Raw genomic sequence first — 24,410 nt, forward strand, 5'->3', positions numbered from 1 at the left:
AGGATGGTATTAGAGAAGTATAAAGAGAAATGAAATGAAGTAAATGAGAATGAAAATCCTTCGGATGTACTAAACAAATTATTGATATTTTTATTTACAAATAAAAAAAAAAAAAAAACTAAATTAGAGGAGATGCAACGTATTTATTTTTTTCTATTTTTTTTTCTTTTTCAATATACATTCATACATATGAAATAATCATTAGTAGAGTCCTTTGGTTTGACTAAACTGAAGGAATTAATCAACTCGAAGCGAATAATCTCTGATAAGAGAGAGAGAGAGAGAAAGAGAAAGCGAGAGAAAGGTAGATAGATAGATAGATAGATAGATAGATAGATAGATAGATAGATAGATAGAGAAACCTTTCGAAATAGTCCTCCGTTTTCCTCGATACGTCCGCTTTCACGCGAACATCGATAATGCGGTTATCGCTCGATCGTTTCCGTTAATAGAAACTGTGGGCACGGTGGCATCGTGAAATAGCAGAAATGTTGTCACAGATTCATCGGAATACCGAGAGGTCTTGAAACTAGCATGGCCACCATCATCACCGTTACCACTATGAACATCTCATACGACATAGACGAATCATTTGATTGAAAAGCAGGAAGATCTCGTTCGTACTACTTCGATGTAGTATTTGATGAGTTATCGGAATTCACGGCTTTACGATCTCTCTGCGGTCTGCGAATCTGTTAGAAAAAAAAAGAAAAGAAAAGAAAAGAAAAGAAAAGAAAAAAAATAACAAAATAAATAAAAAGTAAATAAAAAAGAGAATGAAAGAAAATAGAAAAATAAACAAAAAATAAAAGAACGAAAAAAGGAAACAAAATAATCCTTGGTAAATAATTTAATCGGTGTTAGTGCTGATCATTTTGCTGCAATAGAAAGAAGGAAAAGAAAGAAAAAGAAGAAGAAGAAGAAGAAGAAGAAGAAGAAGAAGAAGAAGAACAGTACGTGAAACGACTGCTCGTTAGAGACGAACAAACGTGGAAAAAGACAAAAGAAACTACGAGATTTATTCGAGAGTTTTAAGAGCTGCTAGGTCTATCGGATAAAGGATAGTGACGAGGGTTGAACGCAAAAAAGAATGTAAAGAGTAAGGGTAAAATGAATAAAAGAAAAAAAAGAAAGAAAAAATATAAGGAAAAAAACTAAAAAAGGAATCGAAGAAAGACATAGACATAGACAAAGAGAGAAAGAGAGGGAAAGAAAGAAAGAGAGAGAAAGAAAGCTGATGGAGGAGAAAAAAGGAAGACAAAAAAAGGGAGAAACAAAACAACAAAAAAGGAGCAAAAAGAAAGAAACAGAAAAAAAGAAAGAAAGAAAGAAAGAAAGAAAGAAAGAAAGAAAGAAAGAAAGAAAGAAAGAAAAGAGAGAACGGATATCGGCGTAGTTCCGTAAAGTTTCGATAAGTCGGTCTCGAAGCGTTTACTTCCTGGTGAGCAGACGAGCCAGGGAGGCAGGCTCTAGCCTTGGATAGGATAGAAAAGCGAAGGAAGTCTAGACTTTGGAAGGATCAAAAGGTACCACTGGCCTGGAAGTAACGTGGTCTTTCGTTTTATATGTGTACGTGTGTATATGTGTGTGTGTGTGTGTGTGTGTGTGTCTGTATATGTATATATCTACCTTCGTACAGAGTCGGTGAGCTTTCCCAGAGAATCCTCCGTCTTTTTCTTTTCTCTCACCCATACCCACCCCCCCCCCACCCCACCCCCAACTCCATCCCAACCTCTACATCTACCTATACCCTTACCTCCTCCCTCCCCCACTACCACTCCCCTGCCTATATTTCTTTCTCTCTCTCTCTCTCTCTCTCTCTCTCTTTTTCTATTTCTCCATCCTACCAGGTTCCACTCGAAGAGAGCGGCCTTTATGGGTTTGTGCGATCGCCTTTAAACCCATTTCGATTGCCCTTCCTTCGATATTCAAGACGAAGTAGTAACGGCGGTGGTCGTGCGAAGAAAAAAAAAAAGAAAGAAAAAGAAAAAGAAAAGGTCGGAAAATTTCAATTCAATTCGATTCGAAAATTAACGCGAGGCAAAATGGTTTTCTCTTTTTGTCCCTTTCCAACACGTTTCTATGAAGACCAACGTTGGTCAGATAAAAAGAGAAAAAGAAGGACACCAGAAAGTTTAATTCCTTTAATCTAATCGTTGGTTAAGTGAAAAAAGAAAGAAAAGAAATAAATAAATAAACATATAAATGAGAATAATAATGAGATAAATCAGTCATGGGAGATAATGTTCTTGGATAAAAATAATATTTCGAGAAGAGATCAGTTTCTTTAAAAGAAATTCATCTTTTCTTCTTTCGCATTTGTAGAAAAAAGAAAGAGAAAGAAGAAGAATAAGAAGAATAAGAATACGAATAAGAATAAAAATAAGAAGAAGAAGAAGAAGAAGAAGAAGAAGATGATGATGATGATGAAGAGGAAAGAAGAAGAACGTCTTTCATCCGACGATTCATCCATTTCCCACGGTACGGACGATTTTCCCAGGGAGATCAAAGCACGCGATGAAAACTTTGATGCGATTATACGTTCGAGGGTAAGAACCGAAGAGGCTAATTGCATCTTTTTCTCGATGGAGAAACGCTACGCCATTGGTGCTTCGTAACACCAACGAAGTGATGTTGATCGTAGAAAAGAGGTAAAGGGTGAACAAGCAAGAGACTGGAAAAACGGAATCGTCGACCTCCTTTTCATCACTCACGAGCTGCACTTGAATTAGGATTCTATTAACCTATATCTCCGCATCGTGTATCAAACAGTACAAAGAGTGCTGAGAATGATGACGAGGGAGAAAGAGAGAGAGAGAGAGAGAGAGAGAGAGAGTGAGAGAGTGAGAGAGTGAGAGAGAGAACGCTAATGACACTTTTTTTATTCTTTCTCGTGGTGAAAACAAGAGACGAAGAAAAGGAAAACTAAAGCAACCGTAGGAGCTTTGTTTCGTACGAAGCCTCTAAGAATACGTCTCTATTATTTACCTTACCCCGTTGAAAATATATATAAGACGTTGGCCTATTGTCTCTCTGTATCTCTCTGTATTTCTCTCTCTCTCTCTCTCTCTCTCTCTCTCTCTGTCTCTCTTTCTCTTTCTCTTTCTCTATCTCTCTATCCGATTTTTTACAATCTTTTCTCTTCTGGATTCACATTTTTTATTCGTCCGAAAAAAGGAAAAAAAGAAAGGAAAAGAAAAAAAAAAAAAGAAAACAAGAAAGAAATGATTTAATAAAAATTATGAAACATCGCCGTCGTGCAATAAATTATAATAAAATCCAGATATTCTCTATCCGTGTAATCCTTTCGAATTATTCTAATCGCTCGTCAAGAACATAAATTCGAACGTTTTAATTAAAGATATTGCAATATACATTTTGAATAAGCTAATTGGATTATTGGGAATCGTGCGTTCTATATCAATCGAACGTAGCGATGAATATTGCAAATGAATTCTGAAATATATTCTCGTTTGGAATTGATTTTTGTTTGGATATTAACTTAAATAGTTCTTAACAAATAATCAGAAAAATATTATTACGAATGGAAAGTAGATTTTAATAAGTAATAATTATACTTATTTCATAATTGCTATCGCATATTTACGCCGTTCGATCGGTATCATCGATATCGAGTGGCACATGCTGGATAGCACTTTGCTGATTACAACGCTTTTGACTTTGCTCTTGTAGATGCATGCATACATACATACATACATACATACATACATACATACATACATATATACATGCGTACGTAGATCGGATAGCCACGGTTGCTTTCTAAATGAGATACATATATAATGTTACCGAGTGGCGTTAATAGCCCGATAGAAACGATACGTTTGACGTATCGTTTCAAGAGAAATTGGGCAAACGTTTGAAAGGTCTAAGCTAGAATAGAAACCGATCGATCGATTTCTCTGTTCATCCGTCTATCGTTTCGTTATTTATCGAGAGAGATTCACTTGGTTAAGTGTATACGGGCAATTGATTAACGGAGAAAGCATTCTCTACGGGTAGGCTGTCGGATTTAACTGAATGTGGTTAACGAACGATTCTCGATATATATTGTGATTAAATAATTGTACTATATATATATATGTATATGTATATATATAGGTATGTATATAGATACCACATATATGTGAGCACACTATATACCTTCAAATATGAAACAATAAAAGCAAGCTGTACCCTTGATCGGAAGTTAAAAAAAAAAAAAAAGAGGAAATAAATAAAAAGAGAAAAAAAATTCGTAGAAACTTCCGAAGTTTCGAAGTTTAATTGTATTTGAATTTCCTTTGTCGAATTTTAAGTGGTAATAGTCGAAATTTGTCGGACATATATCGGAAAACCTGAAAACTTTCTCATAGCGCGAAAGATTTCACACGAATGTTATGAAGAAAAAAAAGAAAGGATATGCTTGGAAAAGTGAGTGTTTGTGTCGTTGTGTGTGTGTGTGTGTGTGAGAGAGAGAGAGAGAAAAAGAGAGAAAGAGCGACAATAAGTTTGAGGAAATTGTGAACGACCGTTGAGTTCTTTAATTTCCTGCATTCAGGTCAGAGAAAATGTCTTTCTCTCCTCTCATTTTGTCTCTCATCGACAAGAGCAATAATGAACGACGAAAGAGACTAAAGAAACTCGGTCGTCGTTTCCAGAAATGTTAGTTTTGCAGAACAAAAAATATAAACATTGACATTGAGTAGGATCTCAATGAGAATAATCGTTTTATCGATAGGTGCGGTATTCTTTGTTACATAAAAAAAAAAAAAAAAAAAGAAAAGAGAGAGAAAAAAAAGGGAAAAGCAAGAAAAAAAAACAGAAAAAGAAAGAGAAAAAGGTAGAAAGGTATGAAAAAAAAAAAAGGAAAAAGAGAAAGGAAAAGAAAGGGAAGAAGAGAAAAGGGAAAGGAAAAAGGAATTCTGGTCCTATCCTCGAATGTTATCCCATAGAAAATATTCAACAAAAATTTTCTAAGATATTCCGAGCAACCGCGAGGTATGTATTTGCACCACTTAATCCATTTATTCGGAGCTTGTTTGTGATCCATGATCCTGATCGACGATTGGCCCTTATTTCTCGATCACGTAGGAAAGAGTAAGGGAACTAATTAGCCTTCTTCCGTGACTGCGACAAAGTCGTTTCGCAGTCGATCGAAGCCTCAAACGCGTGACTCGTTTCTTCGAAAATCGAGTAAAAAAGAAAAATGGAATGAGAGAAAGAGGAAAGATTAAAGAAGAATAAGAGAGAGAGAGAGAGAGAAAAGAGAAAAAAGTAAAAAGAGGAAAGAAATAAAGGAGAGATGAGATCGAGTAGGCGAAAGAAGAGGAAGAAGTGGAAGAAGCTTGCTTTCAATATCCTGTAAAAGGAATCGCAAAAATTCGGATATTAGTTTGGTGCACGTCGATCGTAATCGTGTGTGAGGAGTCTGCGTGGGAGCACATGAGTGAGTGAGTACGAGAGAGAAAAAGAAAAAGAGAGAGAGAGAGAGAGAGAGAGAGAGAGAAGGAAAAGGAAAGATAGATCGCAGTTAAATTGATAGAAAGAAGATGGAAAATCATGGGAAAGGACTGCTGAAGAAGGACAACGTATGTGATCAGACTTGCGTGAGAGAGAAAAAAGAGAGAGAGAGAGAGAGAGAAGGAAAAAAAAGAAATAGAGGAAAAGAGAGAGAGAGAAAGAGAGAGAGAGAGAGATCTCACGTTGCCTTTGAGGTCGTGCCAAAGAACATTCCATATGAAAATAAAGCAAATAAATCGGCTGCTTCAGACGTTTACGTAATAGGAAACGAAATAGGATGTCGATGCACATTGGCTTGTTTTTAAGGTACACACACATACACACCCTCCCTCTCTCCCTCCCACTCTCACACCTTCGTTCGCCCTACTAAACGACTCACCTGAGTCTCCTATGTTTTATACTCTGTACTAAGAGAGAATGGAAAAAGGTGAAAAAATGAAGAACAAGAAAAAGAAATAGGAAAAGAAAGAAAGAAAGAAAAAAAAAAAAAGAAATAAAGAAGAGGAAGGTGTTGGTCCCTTCTAACACATAAGAAAGAAAATTCCGTTCTATCGGCGTTTCGTGCCAAACCAAAAACCATCGGGCTCTACCTAACGTTACTACTGCTTCTGGTCCAAAAGAGAACTTTTCAATCTCCTCCTGTCGGTCAAAGCCAAGACGTCGCGGGCGAAAAAAGGAACTAGGTAGAAGGGGTAAAACGCTTGCGAAAACGTTTTGCGAAAAGTGCTCGGATGGAAACGATTTCGTGAGAAACGGCTTCTCTCCTTTCTGACTTTTCCTCGATCTTCTATAAGTTAAATAAAAAAAATAAAAAATAAAAAACAGAAGGAAAAAAAAGGAAGGAAAGAAAGAAAGAAAGAAAGAAAGAAAGAAAGAAAGAAAAAAAAGGGAAAAATATGTTCTCTTTCACTCTTTCTCTCTTTCTCTATCTCCACTTCATACATATATATATATATATATATATATATATATCTTTGCTGCTTTTTGTAAGAGAAAGAGTGAGAATAGAACGAGCTTAATTTGTTCAAGCTAATTCGCTTCCTAGGCTGGACAAGTCGACACAATGAGTTTCGCTTGGAAAGCTCTTGATATATGATATCCAATTTCGCAAAGCCGAAACTCCTTTATCTCTCTCTTTCTCTCTCTCCTTCACTCTCTCTCTCTCTTTCTCTCTCTCTCTCTCTTTCTGTCTCTCTATTTCTCTCTATCCATTTCTCTTTTTCACCTTTATTCTCTTGTCGCTTTCTTCGTTACTACTAAGTCCATCGTGTACGTTCCCTTTCGACACGTCTCAAAATAACGTGCAAATCTAATACTCAATCGTAAACGTATGATGTCCGATCTGCATAAATGTATAAAACAATAACATAGAATAAGAGAGAACAATTCGATAATATAGGATTTCTTCTTCTACTCGTAAAAAAAAAAAAAAAAAAAAAAAAGAAAAAACAAAAAAGGGAGAGAAAAATGAAACAAAAAGAGGAAGAAAAAAAAAATAGAGAAAGAGAGAAATAGAAAAAAAAAAAAAAAGAAAAGAAAAGATTGAACTCTTTAACGAAGCAGTATTTAACGCTTTCGAGAAGTCTCGTATCAGATAAAATATACTGTACGACTTATGCGTGTTCCTCGCTTTTCTAAAAGATTTACGAGAAGCAAAATAGAGTAGCGAGTGCAAATGGTGGTCTATCAAGTCAGAGAGAAGAGAGTGAGAGCGAGATAGAGAAAGAGAGCGATATACAGGAACAGAGAGAAAGAGAGAGATAGAGAGATAGAGACAGAGAGAGAGAGAGAGAGACAACAAGAGATTCTTTATACAATGTCGGTAGTAGTTTGGAGAGAAAGGAAAAGTCGAGAAGAGTTCTTCTACCCTGTCGGTTAGGCCGGCAACGATAAAAGCAAAAGAAGAAGAAGAAGAAGAAGAAGAAGAAGAAGGAGAAGAAGAAGAAGAAGAAGGAAAAGAATAAGAAGAAGGAAGGAAGATAGGTAGCTAAGAAGGAAGGAAGGAAGGAAGGAAACATTTGGTGCATAGGGTTGGATGTTTTAAAAACTCCTTTCACAGCCGGTTCACCGGCACTCCCACACCATTAAGACAATGTACTAGATCTTCCATTTTCCCCTTTCCTCCTACTTTTCCATCTTCTTCTTCTCCTTCCTCGTCTTCTTCGTCTTAATCTTTGTCTACATTTTCTTTTCTTTTTCTCCCCACATCCTCATCCTCATCTTCTTCCTCATCTTCATCTTTATCTTCATCTTCTCCGTCTTCTTCTTCTTCTCCTTTTTCTTCTTTTTCACTCAGGCAAACCCTTTTCTAAACCGACAGTGGCTGTAAACCAGCAACCAGACAGGCAACGAAACCACGTGCTTTTACTACGTTTTTCGACGAGAGTATACGTCACGCTCGAACAAACCCCCTTTTCCACCCCCTTTTAATCTCTTCTTAAACTCACTCTTCTCTCTCTCTCTCTCTCTCTCTCTATCTATCTATCTATCTATCTATCTATCTATCTATCTCTTTCTATCTTTCTTTTTCACTTTAAAAGCAAGCAAGCCTATAACAGCACACGCGAACTCAAGGTTTCGAGACGTATTCGTTGGATTCGTGAAAAAAAAAAAAAACAGAGAGAAAGTGGGAGGGGATAGGAGTAGGAAGGAGAAAGAAAGTCGAGTCTCGACGGCGTTCACGTGGATTTAAATATCTGAGAAACCACTAAGACAGCCAACCACCATTGCTTTCCTCCACCTCCACCCCCTCCCCCCGCTTTGCCACCCTACCGTTACTCCACCGTCGTTCTTTCTATTGCGTTTTGCTAAGTCCTTACTATATCTTTCGTTTTCTTCTTTCTCGATGTTTCCTCGTTGTGCTGTTTTCTTGTCAAAAGAAAAAAAGAAAAAAAAAAAAGTAAAAGAAAAAATAAGAAAAAGAGAAGAGGGAGGGGAAAAAAAAGAGAAATAAAAAGAAAGAAAAAAGATCCAAGGCTTATATCCTTTTTTAGCTTTCCACTTTTTCTTTTCCTTCCTTTTCTTTTATTTCGTACAAGCTCTGAGCGCCGATCTTACATCAGACGAAAGAGAAAAAGAGAGAGAGAGAGAGAGAGAGAGAGAGAGAGAGAGAGAGAGAGAGAGAATCTCCATACCGTCGTGAATCTCGTGCGTTTAAAAGCCTCCCTTCTTCCTTTATCCATTTCCATTCTTTCTCAATTCGAGACTTTTTTCTTATGTCGTTTCCTTCTTGTTTATAAGTCCACGAAAGAAAAAGAATTGGCCTAACTGATTCTATGTGTATTCGATGTACTTTCAAAGTCTGAAAAAATTATATTCACTGTGGAAATGATCGTTTATTAAGAAAAAGGAAAAAAATAATCATTTCAAGAAACGAAATATATGTACATACTTATATCTATACCTATTGATCATTAATTAAGGGTCAATTGAATATCTCATTTGTTAAGAATAGCAGAAAAAAAAATATTAATATACACACATATATATATATATATATGTGTGTTTAAAACATTTTTTTTTTTAAGACCATCAGTCAAAATATTTAATTGAAGATTAAAAATAATACAGGGTATTATATAATGAAAAATAAAATATCATCGAAATATTTCGATTCAATAAGGAAATCGTGCTCATAATATTTCGTTCGCAAATCACGAAACTTTTTTTAACGCACATCTTTTCTTTTTTTATTTATCATTGTTCCTAACGAAGAAGATATTCAATTGGCCCATTTAATTTATAATCAATCGTAAATGCGACGATAATTTAATCGATTGCAAATAAAAAATTCGACATAATACAAATGCATTAACAAGAGAAAGAAAAAATACAAATCGAAAGAGAAACAAAAGATAGAAATCGTAACATCATAAACATCATAAAAAAGTAATGAAAGTATGATTTACGATATACGAGAAAAGGAAACGTTTTCGTACAACGTGTTAATTAATTATTAATCATTAATATAATCGAGTACTTTTACGTTGATTATACGATCGAACGAAGAAAAAATTCGCGAGCTTTTGACACGTACTCTGTCACGTTGTCCGACATAGGATAGACTAATTACGTTACATCTATCCCGATGCGTGTTACGTTGTAACGATGTCAAAAAGAAAGAAAGAAAGAAAGAAAGAAAAAAAAAAACAGAAAAAAGAAACGAAAAATATATAATAAATTATTTTTTTCCCAAAAGGGAATACAAATATCTCACTCCGATGTACCGCCAAAAGATAATCTACGAGCAATACCTCGAAAAATATAATTCTAATGGATAAAACAATGCGAAAAAACAAAAAAAAAACAAACAAACAAAAAAAAAAAAAGAAAACAAAAAAGAAACATGAAAAAGATGCGAAAAAGTAATTTTCTCATTCAAGGAAAATCGAAAAGATTTTCTCGGACGTTTCGGCATTAGCATGACTCCGCTTGGAATTCAATATAAACGCTCGAGAGGAATAACGAAAGAAAGGGAAAAGGGAAAAGGGAAAAGGGAAAAGGAAAAGAAAGAAAAGGAAAGAAAGAATAGAAAGAGATACTCACTCTCCGGACAAACAGAGTTGAGGGTGGATGGGAAAATGGAAGGATGGATGGACGGATGGATGGATGGATAGATAGATGGAGAGTGAGAGAGAGAGAGAGAGAGTGGCGAAGAAGAAGAAGAGCGAGGGGATGAAAAAAATAAAGAGAGAAAGAAAGAAAGAAAGAAAGAAAGAAAGAAAGAGAAGATCCTCTTCGGCGACACAAAGACGGCCGACGGCGACGTCGACGCAGCCCGCTCGACCTCGATATTATAATGGAATTCGTCGACGGAGCAGAAGTCGTTTTCCCTTTCCAAAAGAGCACGTCGTCGTCGGGCCTCCTCCTCGTCCTAGTCGTCGTCGTCGTCGTCGTCGTCGTCGTCGTCGTCGTCGTCGTCGTCGTCGTCGTCGTCGTCGTGGTTGTAGTCGACTGGTAGAGACGGAAACCGATAATAAATCGAAGGATTCGAGCAAACATAATGGAGGTTTATCGCGGTGTCGGTGCCAACAATGGCGTCCTCCTTTTCTCTCTTTTCGAACCTCTCTCTCTTTCTCTCTCTCTCTCTCTCTCTCTCTTTCTCTCTTTCTCTCTTTGTCTCTATCCATCCGTCAGTCAGTCAGTCCGTCTATTTCATTCTTTCGTTAACTCTTTTCATCCCTTAAACCATCCTCCTGACGAAAGAGCTCCGATTTTTCGAACGCGGATCGTCTTTAATTAAGATCTTCCCTTTCAAAATTTCTCTCTCTCTCTCTTTTTTTCTCTCTGTCAATCTAACATTCTATCTTTCTTTCTCTAGTTTCGTTCAGGGAAAACCCACCAACGGGGTATATTCGGATAGAAAAGCGAAAGGCAATCCTTCGATAAACCGCGTTTCAAAGGAAACTCGTTAAAGGCAATCTTCGACGGCGATCGAGACCCGTCTCTTTTCGATTTCGATTATTTAGAGGATTTACGGCGCATTCTGTATTTCGAGGCTTTGTAAATAAATTATTCTTATTGTGTGTTTTTTTTTCTCTTATATATATATATATATATATATCGCACGAGCGATATAAAACGAACGAAGCTTCCTCCCCCCGATCGTTCTTCCCTTCCCCTAAATAATTCGAGAGAGAAGCTTTTTAATGTGAAGGGAAACATTAAAAAAAAAAAAGAAAATAATAATAATAAAAAAGAACAAACGAAAAAGAAAGGCCATAAAAAAAGTAAATGATCGACGAAAAACTAACGAGAGGAAACAAGAAAATATACAGGGGATCCTAAGTACGTTCGTGGTTTTCGGGTTAAAACGAAGGATATTAAAATGGCCGATCATTGTCGATTCGAGCGTAAAACGGCAACCCAATTAAAAAGTTTCCTAGGACTTGCTGCTTGGGATGGTTACAGTATCCTTCTACGAAGGAAAGAAAGGAAGGAAGGAAAACAACGAGAAAAAAGAAAAGAAGAAAGGAAGAAAAGATGGAAGGAGAGTAAGAAAATGGACACGGGACAAATCGGAAGGTAAAAGACCGTGAAATGTTTCTCTCTTTTCTTTCTCGAGGATATCTTCGTGATAAGGGACAAAAAGAAGGAGTAGTAAGAGACAAAAGAAAAAGGGATAGAAGATTTCCTGAAACAATAGGAAGAAAAAAGAAAGGACTACCAACTGTTAGACAGTAGAAAGTGAACGTGGCACTTTTGGAAGGGTAGATAATTAGACAAGAAACACAGAGAAATTCTCTATCTATCTATCTATCTATCTATCTATCTATCTGTCTATCTGTTTCTCTTTCTCTCTTTCTCATCTTTCTTGAGTCCTTTCGCAACTCATTTCGACCTAAAACTTCTCTCTCTCTCTCTCTCTCTCTCTCTCTCTCTCCATCTCTTTCTGAACTTCGTCTCACAGGCCTGTATCCTCCTTAATTAAATATAAACGCCGGCTTACCTCTGCTTCTCAAACCGTACTTACCCACACCCTACCTATACTATCCTCCTCCACCTTCTCCTCCTCCACACCCCTTATTCCTTCTCTTCCTCGCAATCCTCCTATTCCTCTTCTTCCTTCCTCTTACTACGAGATCCACCATCTCGTCCCGGTTACACATCCTTTCGTGGAAGAGGTAAGCACGTACCGAAGTCCCGCGACTCGTTTCCCCTATTTCTCCTCTAACCGTTTCCACGCAATTACTAGTCCTCCCTGTGTCTCTGCGCGTACGCTAGAGAATGAAAGCGAGTACCAGCGCTGTTACTGCTGATGATGCTTCTTCGGAGGGAATGACAAGGGTTGGTAAATGTATACTACCGATGCACAATGTCTCCAGACCAGAATTGTAATTCTATTGTATTCGAGATCCAATTTTTTTTCCTCCTTTCGTTTCGTTTCGTTTCGTTTCGTTTCGTTTCCTTTCAATTCCTTTTACTTTATTTTGTTTTTACCGTAAAAATTAAAATTGAAAAAGTGTAAAATAAAAGTAACTAAAAAGGAATAAGTGGATAAAATTTTAATCGAGTTATCAAAGAAATTTTCGACGAGCATCAATTAGTTTATTAATTAACGAAGAGGAATTTTTAATTGATATTTGATGTTGAACGATGCCTAATTTAATTTTCTTTTTTTTTTTTTTTAATCGATCTACTTGGCTACATGTAAAGAGCATCAATTTCTAACTATTTTTTAATTATTTAGCAGTTATAAAATATAAAGTCACTCTTTTCGTTATGCGCGCGCTTGATGTTTTTTTACTTTTGTCTCTAAATTCGGACTACGATTGTCGACTCTCTTCTTTCGACTAAAAGTATAAATAATGAAGTACCATAAAAATAAATAATAATGTGAATAAATAAGAATGCATTAAATTGATTAAAAATAGAATTTCTTTGCGGCACTGTAGAAACGTGTACGTGGCTCCAGCTATATGGTTGTTCCTACAAATCACAACGGAACTCGTAAAAGTCGATAAGTTATCGACAGTACGAAAGAATACCAAATGTCGATATTACTGAGAAAAAATAAATCATAGGGTTTATTCATAGTTTTCTATCTTACCGACGTATGGTAAAGTACAAAGTATTATAGAAAATGTAAAATTGTTTAAATTAAGTTCAATATATTTAATTCAAAAATTATGTTAACGCAGCCATTTAGCTCGACAGTACTTTCAAGTTAATTATATTTTATTAACGTGACGTTGAAAGTAATATCGATGTTACAGGTCTCATTACACAGAGATTGCTGCATAAGGAAATGCATTTTTATTAAAAAATTAAAATATAATAATTAAATATATATATACATATTTTCTATATAATCAATTTATATGTATATATATATATATATATATATATATATGGGCGCAAAATAATACCATTTTATTACAATATAATCCGAAAATTATATTCATCGCATAGAAACATAAAATTGTAATAAATATGATATAATTAATAATTCTGTTACTTTGTAAAAGTAACAGAAGAATCTTACAAGTATACAAATTCAAGACGAAATGAATGACGATCTTCTTTTCTCAGAAAAATGTCACGAATGTTGTTTGATTAGTTAATTAGGTTATTCGACTTGATATAAGTATTAATTCAGAAAAGGAACGATTATGAATTGGTTTTAATTATAGAAAAATCTTTTGTATATATATAAAAGACATGGCTGCAAAAACTGCGAAGGCTCAGGCACAACATGCGGCGAACATTGAAGTAGCAAGTCTTCACGTTTCCTTACCTCAAATGTTGGATCTTGCTCTGGGAACACCGGAAGTTAGCTTTTCTTAATAATAATAATAATAATAATAATAATAATAATAATCTTATTTAAATATTTGTTCTCTTTTTCTTTTTTTTTCTCTTTACAAAATCAAATAATACGTTCGTTCATTCATCATTGGCTTTTCTTTGATAGGTCGGTGCGATTAACTTGAACATTCTTCACAATTTTCTTCACGTTCTGTTGCATCAAATTAATCTGAGAACAACCAAAGTCGAATATAGAGGAGAAGATGCCAAACGAATAAAAGTCCGATATTTTTCTTATTTTTTCTGTTTTCTTTTTTTTTTTTTTTTTTTTTTTTTTTTTAAAATCGAAACAATCGAAATTAATAATTTTATTATTTCATACGTTGCAATTAATTACAGACAATGGTAGCTTCGGCTAAAGCTGGTCCATCGTTGCATCTTCACGAGTACAGCATCACCGACGGTACCGATAAAGTGAAACAACGTATTCATAGTACAGACCAAGTGACGATAAATGTAGACGTTTTTTCGGAAGATGGTAAATCGATATTTTCGAAAGAGAAAAAAAAAATCACTCGATATATTCATCCGACGATATAACGTTTAGATCATAAATCTGCCGGTCAAGCATCAGCCAGTGTCCCGGTAACACCTCGAAATCTTAAAAAAAATGAGAAGGTACCTGTTCAGGCGGCGAACGGTACTGCTGTCAAAAAAACGAAAGGTATTAAGCAACAAATAACTTCTGGATCCGAAGGAGAATGTCAAAATGTTATTTTCGTCGAGCCAATTATCGATGGCTCCACTCCTACTGCATTGGCTTTCAAGAAGCTCGAGCAAAGTGTAAATATTATAAAAAAAAAAAAAAAAAAAAAAAATTAATTATACAAAAAATATATATATATATACAAATGATATTGATTATCTATTATTATCATCTTAGGTAGAACATCTTGAGCAACGATTTGAAGCATTAGAAGAATTGTCTACTAATCCTGAATTGGTTGAACGATTGAAAGGCAATATCACAGATCCTTTAGTAGACATGTGGAATATTATTAACATGAACAAAAGACTCGATGCAGCTGAGCAAGGAATCGATAAGGTATTGAAATAATCTTTTTCCTTTCTTTATTTCTTTCTTTTTTTTTTTCTTCTTCTCTTTTGATTCTTTCATCCTCCAATTATTTTTTTTTTTTCATCGGCATACATGATGATCCATTAATCGGAATTAAAAATATTTTCTTGTTTTCTTTCTTGTTTATTTTTCTTTTTTTTTCTGCTTCTCTCTCTCTTTTTTTTTTTTTGCTAGCTCGCATCGATGGTCCAAGACGTAATTAAAAGTGGAACGAATCTTGAAATTGTTGGCGATCGATTAAAGGCATCGCGCGGTGATAAAGAAAAAATCGATAACGATAACAATAACGTAAACATAGACAATGCTAATCCGGCAACTATTAATGAAACGGATCAACATATTCCTGGCGATGAAGAGACAACCGTGATCGATGCTCCAAATTCAGAAAATGTAGTTTCAGGTTTGAAACACATCGAAGAATTATTTTTCTAAAATTCCAAACTAATTTCAATTAATTCTATTCTTCTAAAATCTTATCGTTTGAAATCGATCAATCTAATCATACGCGATATTTTACTTAAGTAATTTTTCTTTTTCCTTAATTTTTTTTTTTTTTTTTTTTTTAATCAATCATATATTCCGCAGAATTCGAATCAAAAAAGGCGCCGACGATAGACGACAAACAAAACGATTCTAAACGATTAGACGAATTAAGAGATCAAAAGATTGATAAGTGTTTCCAAAGTATTCAGAACGTGAAAACGACGATTGACGTTGCTTTGACGAAATTAGAAGATCGTCTTCATAAATTAGAAACGAAAGAAGGAAGAATTGATACTACAGCAAAGATCGATGACGAATCGGCACCAACATTGGCACCGGCCGATGATCAGTCACCTGACGAGTTAGATAAACAAAAAATTCATATATATTTGGAGTACCTTCAAGATTTCCAAACGACAATTGACAATACATTCGTCAATATGGAGGGTCGTCTTAAAAAATTGGAGAAGGATAACGATGAACTTAAAGAAAAATTGAAAAACGTTGCGATACCAAGCGAAACCGGTGATAGTGATCTAAACGAATTGGTATCAAAGATTCAAGATATTCAAGAGGATATGAGAAAATTAAATGAGACAGCTGATCGTCTTATGGGTGATACGGAGGATCGTGAAATGAATCTAAACGTAAGGACGTATTAAATTAAAAACAATTAAATGGATATTTGTTAAAATAAATAACCCTTATATATGTATATGTAAAAAATTTTAGGCGATGTTAGAACAAATAGAATTGTTAAAAACGATTAAAGCTGATAAGGAAGATCTCGAAGATGCATTGGCTGATAAAGCTGACGCTTATACAGTCAACAGAAAGGTTAAAGATTTTTATATTAATCGTATATAAATAAATAAGTATATATATATATATATATATGTTTATAAATAATTAACAAAATATTTTTAATTAGGTTTCTCACGATCAATTTGATGCTGCCTGCGATGATTTAACACGTGGATTAGAGGAAGCTATAAGTAAATTAGGTAAACAGGAATCGATATGGCATCAAGCATTGGATGAAGTACAGAAAGAGATCGAAGGGAAAGTAGATAAAATTGAGATAACACCATTGAGAGAGTTTGTCAATAGTCGATTAAAGTCGCTTCAAGAGAAAATGAAACGTATGGCTGAGATGAGACGAGAAGCCGAAGCTGCTGGTACGAAAAAAATACTCAGGTGATATATTAAAAACTTTCATTGTTTTTTTTTTTCTTTTTACTTTTTCCTTTATCTTTTATTTTTATTATTATTATTATTATTTTTTTTTTCTTTTTTTTTTCTTTTTTTTTTTTTTTTATGGCTTAAGATTTATTTTAATTTTTATGAATTAATTATTATCCATTTAATCAGAGACGTCCAATGTATATCATGTGATAAAGAAGTAGTTATGAGAACGGAAGAAACTGGCAAATTTGAGGCACCTCCTATGCCTTGCACGATGAGTATGAAACCTTATCTAACTTACGAATTGGATCAAGTTAGAAAGCAGCAAAGAAGATTGCCTCATAGTAGGAACATGATTCAATTCGAGGCAGCCGTATTGGAGGAGACTAGAAAAATGAAAATATCTAAGGAAGAATCATTTGCGAAATCTCCCAGGTATTTCCTTTTCTTTTCTTTTATTTTTTTTTTTTTTTTTTTTTTTTTTTTTATTCTACCCTTAGTGATTTTAAATTAATATTATTGCTCTTTCTTTCTTTTTTTCTTTCTTACTTTTTTTCTTTTCTTTAATTTATAAAGATAATAATCTCATTTGTCAATCATCGTCAGAGATCATCTTTGTAATCGTTATTGCGGTGGAAGCCATACGATTACAACTCCCCAGCAAAGGGTTATGCGAATGGGACATTTTCTTACGCAATGGGGTCCAGAGAGTATACAATTAACAGACGGTATGATAAAAGGAACCGACGGTAAGATGTATCGAAGTCGACCATTGCCACCGAAATATGATGTCTGTGGCGGTATAGTTCCTTGTCCTGCCAACGAAGTTATTACGTCTCAGGTGAAATTATGAGAAAAGAAACAAACAAAAAAATTGATAATAATTAATGAAAAAAAAAAAAAAAAAAAAAAAAAAAAAAAAAAAAAAAAAAAAAAAAAAGAAATTCTAATTGTTCTTCTTAATCAAAATAAATAAAACTTATTTCGATGTACATCAGGAAACTTCAAGATGTACTGGAAATATGTCTCAGCCTTGGCAAACTGCACGAAGTACATCAAGTGCCAGTAAGTCTGTAATAATAATTAATTTTTCTTCTTTCATATATGAAAATTGTTTTTATAATACCTTTCTTTTTTTTCTCTCTTCTTTTTCTTTCTTTTTTTTTTTTTGTCTTCCGTTTCGTTTAATTTTGTTTACATAAGAAAAACGTAATTCTGGAAGAATATCGACGAGAAAGAAAGATGTCTGTCCAGGTGTAAGTAGAATTTCTAACGAAACAAATCTTTTCAAAATTAAAGAAATTGATTAATTAATAATTAATGTGTAAATGTTTTTTTCCGTAGATTTCTACGGAACATGAACAAAACGTGTCGGAATCAAATCTAATCAATAAAGTTGCTCTCGAAGTTCAATCTACGACCGAGGCATAACTTTTGCAACGAGGCAAAACATTTTGCAAACATTAAAAAAAATACGTACTCATTTATCATATAAAGAAGAAGAAAAAACAAAGAAAATAAATAAAACTAAAATATGAAATAATTACAATTGTTTGCACCTGGATAATGGCAACACCTTGGACTTCGTCGATAATGTAGCTTGTTAAGTGTCGATAACTTTTACGTTCTTATATCTTAATACAACCGTGTAACGCGTGTTGCATAAGATCAGGGATAACAAAATATATTACCGACAGATATTAATTGATTACTCAAGAAAGCATTATATAATTAAAATCTAAACAAAAACTCATGTTTCCTTCAAATTGTATTTGAAAACACTACAAAATGATCAGAGAGTACCGAAGGACTTATTAAATGTTTTATTATTAAGGAGGAATTCCAGAGTACACAAGACTAGCTAGCGAAGTCGATTTCGGAACATCGGTGGTCTGCTGCTAAAACAATTAAAAAAAAATAATAAACAAAAACAAATACAGGATCGCATTTCAAAAAACGCAATCGTACTATTATGCATATTACATCTCTCTCTCTCTCTCTCTCTCTCTCTCTCTCTCGCTCTCTCTTCATTTCTTTTTTTCTATTTTTTTTTCGCGCTTTCTCTCATTTATTATTGCACATCACACACGTTTCAAAAATTCTCTTACACAAAATGGGTGTGTATACAGCAGTTTTATGGGGGCAAACGATCATTAACGCACAATTCTTTATCTCTCTCTCTCTCTCTCTCTCTCTCTCTCTCTCTCTCTCTCTCTCTCTATTTTTATTCTTTGTTTTTTTGTTTATATTCATTAATCGCAAATCGACCTTTCCTTTCATATCGTAAACCCCCATTATCAGGGACTACTCGCTAACATTATTTTTTTTTTTTTTCGTATTAATATATATATATATATATATATATATATATATATATATATATATATATATATATATATATATATGTATATATATTATTTATGTACGCCAGATCTAAACGCTACGTCATATAAATTTCAAGGTACAGGAAGTATCTACAAAGTTTTTAATGCTACCACATACGTTACTTGTTAATTGTTTGTTTGTCATTTTGTTAATGTTGTTATTGTAATTGTTGTTGTTACTGTTGTTATTGTTATTGTTGTTGTTGTTACGACTACATTCCCGTTTCTTTTGTTTTCTGTTAAATGACGTTTTCTTTTTCCATTACTTTTTTTTTTTGTTTTGTTTTATATACTACGCATCTTCTAAATCTAGGATTAAACTATGAGATTCCTTTCTTCGTTTTTTTTCTTTTTTTTTTTTTTGTTTTTTTTTTTTTTGTTTTTTTTTAACCCACTCCCTGTTAAGATCTTACGATAAATCAATGGTATACAGAATATATCAGGCGTAAGACCACTGGCGTTAACGATACGAGATGATGTTTCCTTTTCTTTTGTCAATCAATGTAATAATGAAATATATATATATATATATATATGTATATATATATATATATATATATATATGTATGTATGTATATATGTATGTATCTATGTATGTATGTATCTATGTATGTATGTATCTATGTATGTATGTATGTATGTATGCATGTATGCATGTATGTATAATATAATATATTTATATATGTATATAGATTATAGTTTCAATATAATCGCTCATATGGAGAATGGTAGGGGGTTAAAGGTTGGGTTTTGGGCAGGAATAGGAGGGAAGGGGTACAATAATAATGTCTTAAACATTAACATGGATATGCATTATCGATTACAGTTAATAATACTGGCAGCTTAAAGTACAACGTGTCGTATTACACTGAAAACCTAATCTCGAAAACGTGGAATGGTAGGGAGTGCCAAATACGATCTATACTATCTCTAATCCATTATCTCTATATCCTTTATCCTTTATCCTTTATCTTTTATCTTTCCTTTTCTTTTTAATTTCTCTTTCTCTCTCTTCTTTGCAATTTTTCTTTTTTCTTTTCTTTTCTGTGTTTTTTTTTTTTTCTTTTTTTTTTTTTTTTTTTTTTTTTTTTTTTAATGTATTATTACTTTATCCTCGTACTCGCGAAAATTAGATCAAGTGTGTTAGTTTAGATTAGATAATGTTAGAAAGCTTAAAGGAGAAAATAGTTTGACGCGTAGACGTAACGTACGTACGTATTTACGTATAATACGTTCGTACATACTTACGCATATAAGACGCATGTGACTTTTGGACGAATTATAATAGTTAATAAAAAGCAAGCCTTAATAACGCGATTTGGTCGGTTTTTTCTTTTTTTTTCTTTTTTTTTTTTTTAATTATTACTTCGCAGCAGCACTCGCTACCAATCGATTGTTATTAATTAATTATCTCCTAAGTTTCCTAATCAATATATATATATATATATATATTTTTTTTTTATCAATGAATGTTTTTTTATCATGGTTTTTTTTCTCTTTTCCTTTTTTTTTTTTTTTTTTTTTTTTTTAAACATCACTCAGAGTTCGGTGACTAACAAAAATTCGCACTCACAACCGTCGTGAATCGAATCGCTTCGAAAAAATTATTGTAACGCTCACACACGGACGATACGAATATATCTTATATAATCTTCAGCACGCAATCGATACGCGTCGTTGCATTTTCTGACTACGAATAAGCTGCTAGTTATTCCTCTTCTTCTTCTTCTTCTTCTTCTTCTTCTTTCTCTTCTTCTTCTTCTATCTTCTTTCGTTCCTTCCTCTCCCTCTTCTTTTCCTCCCTCACCGCAATTCATCATAGTTAATATAATAATAATAATGATAATAATAATAGATTACCATAAATCTTTCGGTTTTCCCATCTTCCCATTTTCTTTCATATTTCTTTTTTTTCTTTTTTTTTTTTTTTTTTTTTTTTTTTTTTTTCTTGTTTTTCCTTCATATTGCACAATATATTTAGCGAGCAACAAATATAAGGATTAAAATGGAATTAAATATAACAGATCACAGGTGAAACTAGGCTATTCTCTCCTCTGTAACAAATTAATATCACATGAAAAAATATGTATCGGTTGCCCCTCTTCTCTCTCTCTTTCTCTCTTTCTCTCTCTCTCTCTTCCTCTCTCTCTTCCTATCTATCTTTCTATCAATTTTTTTCGTTTTTACGTCACTTCTATCTTTCATCTCATCACATTCGTAAAAATTCTTTCGAAAAATTACAAATTGTCGGACGGATGACTCGGCTGATACGAGTCATCGATGATTCGGACTGACTACTGACCGCTGATCCTTTAATAATAATAATAATAATAATAATAATAATAATAATAATAATAATAATAATAATAATAATAATAATAATAATAATAATAATAATAATAATAAAAAAACAAGAGAAAAAAAATACATATATTCACCTTCCTCTTATCTCCTCGTATTCATCGATTCATTCGATTTCACGTGAAAGAGTATACGCTTTTTTTCTTTTTTCTTTTTCTTTTTTATATTTTTTCCTTTTTTGTTCACATCACACCGACACACTCAATCAGCGATCTAAGTCTAATCACTTATCAACGGTGACGGTTAACTAAATTCTGACTAAATTATTATTATTACGATTAGGATTAAGCTTTGGCATTTATTACCGCGGGTTTCATCCGCGTCCTTCCTTCCAACCCTTTTGTCATCAATTACAAAGAATAAAGGACAGAAATTTCATGTCCTTCCAATATTCCCCCACTCCCCCCCCCACCCCCCAATCCCCCTGTAAATTGTAATAATTTCACCATCGACCAACCATCTCCTTCACCTTTTAAAATCTCATCAAAGCGCAATTATATCAACACCATGAAGAATCTCTCGTTATTAATTCCCGATCGTTCGGCGATTATTCGCTGACGATATTCAGGAACAATTCTTTTACAATTACAATAATAGCCTCGGTATAATAGGGTACTTCAGAAATCATCATTAAAACGTCCTCTTATCTATACAATTATCAAAGATTAATTTCAAATCCTGATATTCTGATTTTCGTTCATATCATTTATCAAAAATTAAATGACAATATCAGTAATCAGAATCTATCATTGAACAAACAGAATCCCTGTTATATCCTAAGTACGTCATCGATCATTATTTTATATATTTTGTTACATTTTTCTCTTTTTTTTTTTCTTTTTTTTTGTTTTGTTTTGTTTCGTTTTGTTCTCTCCCTCTCTCTCTCTCTCTCTCTCTCTCTCTCTCTCTCTCTCTCTCTCTCTCTCTTTCATAACTATCAATAATCCCTTTCGACATAGACATATGGTTCCTTGTTAAAAATCACTGCCGTAACTTTTTTTTTTAGTTTTCTAATACACATTCATTCGTTGTCCAACGATCCAAAATGTCGTCGTGTTAATTTCATGGACGCAACACAACGATCGTACGTTCGGAGGTAGGTCTTTTTTTTCTTTTCTTTTCTTTTCTTCTTTTATTTTTTTCATCGAATGTTGGTTTCTCTTTCTTTTTATTTATTTATTATTCATTGTTCTTTTTCTTTTTCCTTTTTTATTTATTTTATTTTGTTTTATCATTTTTTTCTTTTTTCTTTTTTTTGTTTTTTTTGTTCTTTTTTTTTTTTTTTTTTTTTTAACGGGAAGACGGAAAGGATATAACATATCCTTGTGATAATAAAACGTCGAAGATAATTCCCCGATTATTATTATTTGTCAACGAATTTGCGAAGCTCTGGAAAATATTTCGTACGATCGATGATAGATATCGTTCGCGTTACTCCTTGAATTAATTATTTTCTTCGTTTTACAGTTATTCTTCACAGAGATTCCTTGGCTGATTATTATTTTGTACTGTTAATCTCGTATTTCCATTTTCCTATTAAGTTCCATTTCAATCGAGTCGATTATTGTCTAGCTCGACGATCTCATATAATATATAATATATATATATATATTTATATAAACATATGTATACCTCCTATCTCATTCTCAAATTCTATCAAATTTCCAATCTCTTGCTCCAACTTCTCAGTTTATACAGAAATTAATTTCTTCTTTTCACGTGGAAGTGTAAAAAACGATATTCTACGAATTTTATTAAGTTCAGATCTGGAAGATTTCATCGATTCGGAAAATAAGTGCTTTTGCATTATATCTATTAAAAAAAAAATGCTTCGTTATATATGTGTACGTGTGTGTTTATATATACACATATACATACTTAGTTAACGCATTTCCATTCTTGTTTTCTTTTCTCAATCTCTCTATCTCTCACTCTCTCATTCTCTCTTTCTTTCTTTCTATCTCTCTCTCTCTCTCTCTCTCTCTCTCTCTCGCTCTCTCTATCTCCCTATTTCATTATCGATCTATGCCGGAGGTATTTGTGTTTGTTTTATTTCATTCGTCCCAAGAAAACTATGAATTATCAAAAAGTGTCCCGAGAAAGGCAGCGCCTCCATTTAAACGGCGCTACGATAGATGCGCTACAAAAGCTGTGCTATAACAGGATGCAGAAGACACATATGCTCGGCACCACGTATCGGAAGTCGATTCACACTGAAATGACGAACCATTTCTGGTATACTTTCAAAGGGTTTGCTAAACTGTCCTAATATGTAAGCGTTTAGTTCCTCGTTCTTCTGTATACGCATGTGCATGAAACCTTTGGCACTCCTGTTCAAACAAACAAACAAAGAAAAATTATATAAATAAATAAAATACTTTTATATTAAATATTTATTTTATATTAAATATTATTATACATATATTGCATTTTTTTATTAATAAATATTATATTATTTCCCATTCCGAAATGTTGATCGTCATTATCTAAAAACGATAATCACATTAAAATGGCCAATAATAAAAATATAAAGTTAATTAATATTATAATATTTGTTCGCTTAAAGGAATTTCATTTCGTATCTATTGTCAAACTTACTTGAGAGACAACGAGTAATCTTGTTTGGTCGATTCGCTGTTCCTCACCAAGTAACTTCCTTCACGAAGAAGTCGGAGAACAGCTTCGGCTTCGATTCTCGTGATAGAACCGTGATACCATCTAAAAAATAAAAAAGGACATTTATTTTTATATTTTACATTTATTTTTATATTTATAATTTAACTAACAATTTCTTGTTTTCCTATATTATTTATTAACTCGTTCGTATCGCGAGATGAGAAGAAAAACTTTTTTTTTAATTTATCCAAAACCAAATGATCGATTTTTACCGATTTTACCGATTTACATTACATATTATATATATTATTTATATATTAATTAATAAATAAATTAATTAATAAACATTCTACGAGTAACAGATTATATTTATATATATATATATAAATTAATTTTTATAAAATAATTTATTGTACATTATTAATATATAATTCATTAATATATTGAATTAATAATGCGTTAAAATAATTGAA

At 33.2% G+C, this 24,410-nt stretch overlaps 2 protein-coding genes across 7 annotated transcripts in view; one reads left to right on the forward strand and one right to left on the reverse strand.

Moving 5' to 3' along the window:
• Nucleotides 1-1,255: 1,255 nt before the first annotated feature.
• On the forward strand, nt 1,256-18,896 carry LOC124950735 (protein hook homolog). 2 transcript variants are annotated; one of them, XM_047497915.1, is made up of 15 exons: nt 1,256-1,526; nt 13,682-13,794; nt 13,937-14,050; nt 14,170-14,308; nt 14,378-14,613; nt 14,714-14,875; nt 15,083-15,308; nt 15,494-16,038; nt 16,124-16,228; nt 16,323-16,588; nt 16,763-17,011; nt 17,183-17,417; nt 17,575-17,641; nt 17,780-17,832; nt 17,921-18,896. In XM_047497915.1, exons 2-15 carry the CDS (start codon nt 13,684-13,686, stop codon nt 18,005-18,007), a joined length of 2,595 nt encoding a protein of 864 aa, XP_047353871.1. In that variant the 5' UTR covers nt 1,256-1,526; nt 13,682-13,683; the 3' UTR covers nt 18,008-18,896. The 2 variants fall into 2 exon arrangements, with proteins under 2 accessions (XP_047353871.1, XP_047353872.1); XM_047497916.1 differs by lacking the exon at nt 13,682-13,794.
• Nucleotides 18,327-24,410, reverse strand: part of LOC124950734 (dual specificity protein kinase splA) — a 183,996-nt gene continuing 177,912 nt past the window's right edge. For 4 of the 5 annotated variants that reach the window (XM_047497911.1, XM_047497913.1, XM_047497912.1 and 1 more), the window contains 2 exons: nt 23,920-24,039; nt 18,327-23,651 (listed from right to left, as the gene is read on the reverse strand). In XM_047497911.1, the coding sequence (XP_047353867.1) occupies nt 23,462-23,651; nt 23,920-24,039 (310 nt within the window). In that variant the 3' untranslated portion in view covers nt 18,327-23,461. The remainder of the gene's footprint in view (nt 23,652-23,919; nt 24,040-24,410) is intronic. The other variant, XR_007101426.1, reaches the window with a different exon arrangement.

Source organism: Vespa velutina, chromosome 7 (genome assembly GCF_912470025.1).
Source record: "Vespa velutina chromosome 7, iVesVel2.1, whole genome shotgun sequence".
NCBI classification, from domain to species: Eukaryota; Metazoa; Arthropoda; class Insecta; order Hymenoptera; family Vespidae; genus Vespa; species Vespa velutina.

Coding starts and splice junctions, on each gene's coding strand:
- LOC124950735 (XM_047497915.1), top strand. CDS start 13,684: ATGGCTGCAAAAACTGCGAAGGCTCAGGCACAACATGCGGCGAACATT. Junction 13,795..13,936: donor TTGCTCTGGGAACACCGGAA/GTTAGCTTTTCT, acceptor TTTCTTTGATAG/GTCGGTGCGATTAACTTGAA. Junction 16,039..16,123: donor ATCGTGAAATGAATCTAAAC/GTAAGGACGTAT, acceptor AAAAAATTTTAG/GCGATGTTAGAACAAATAGA.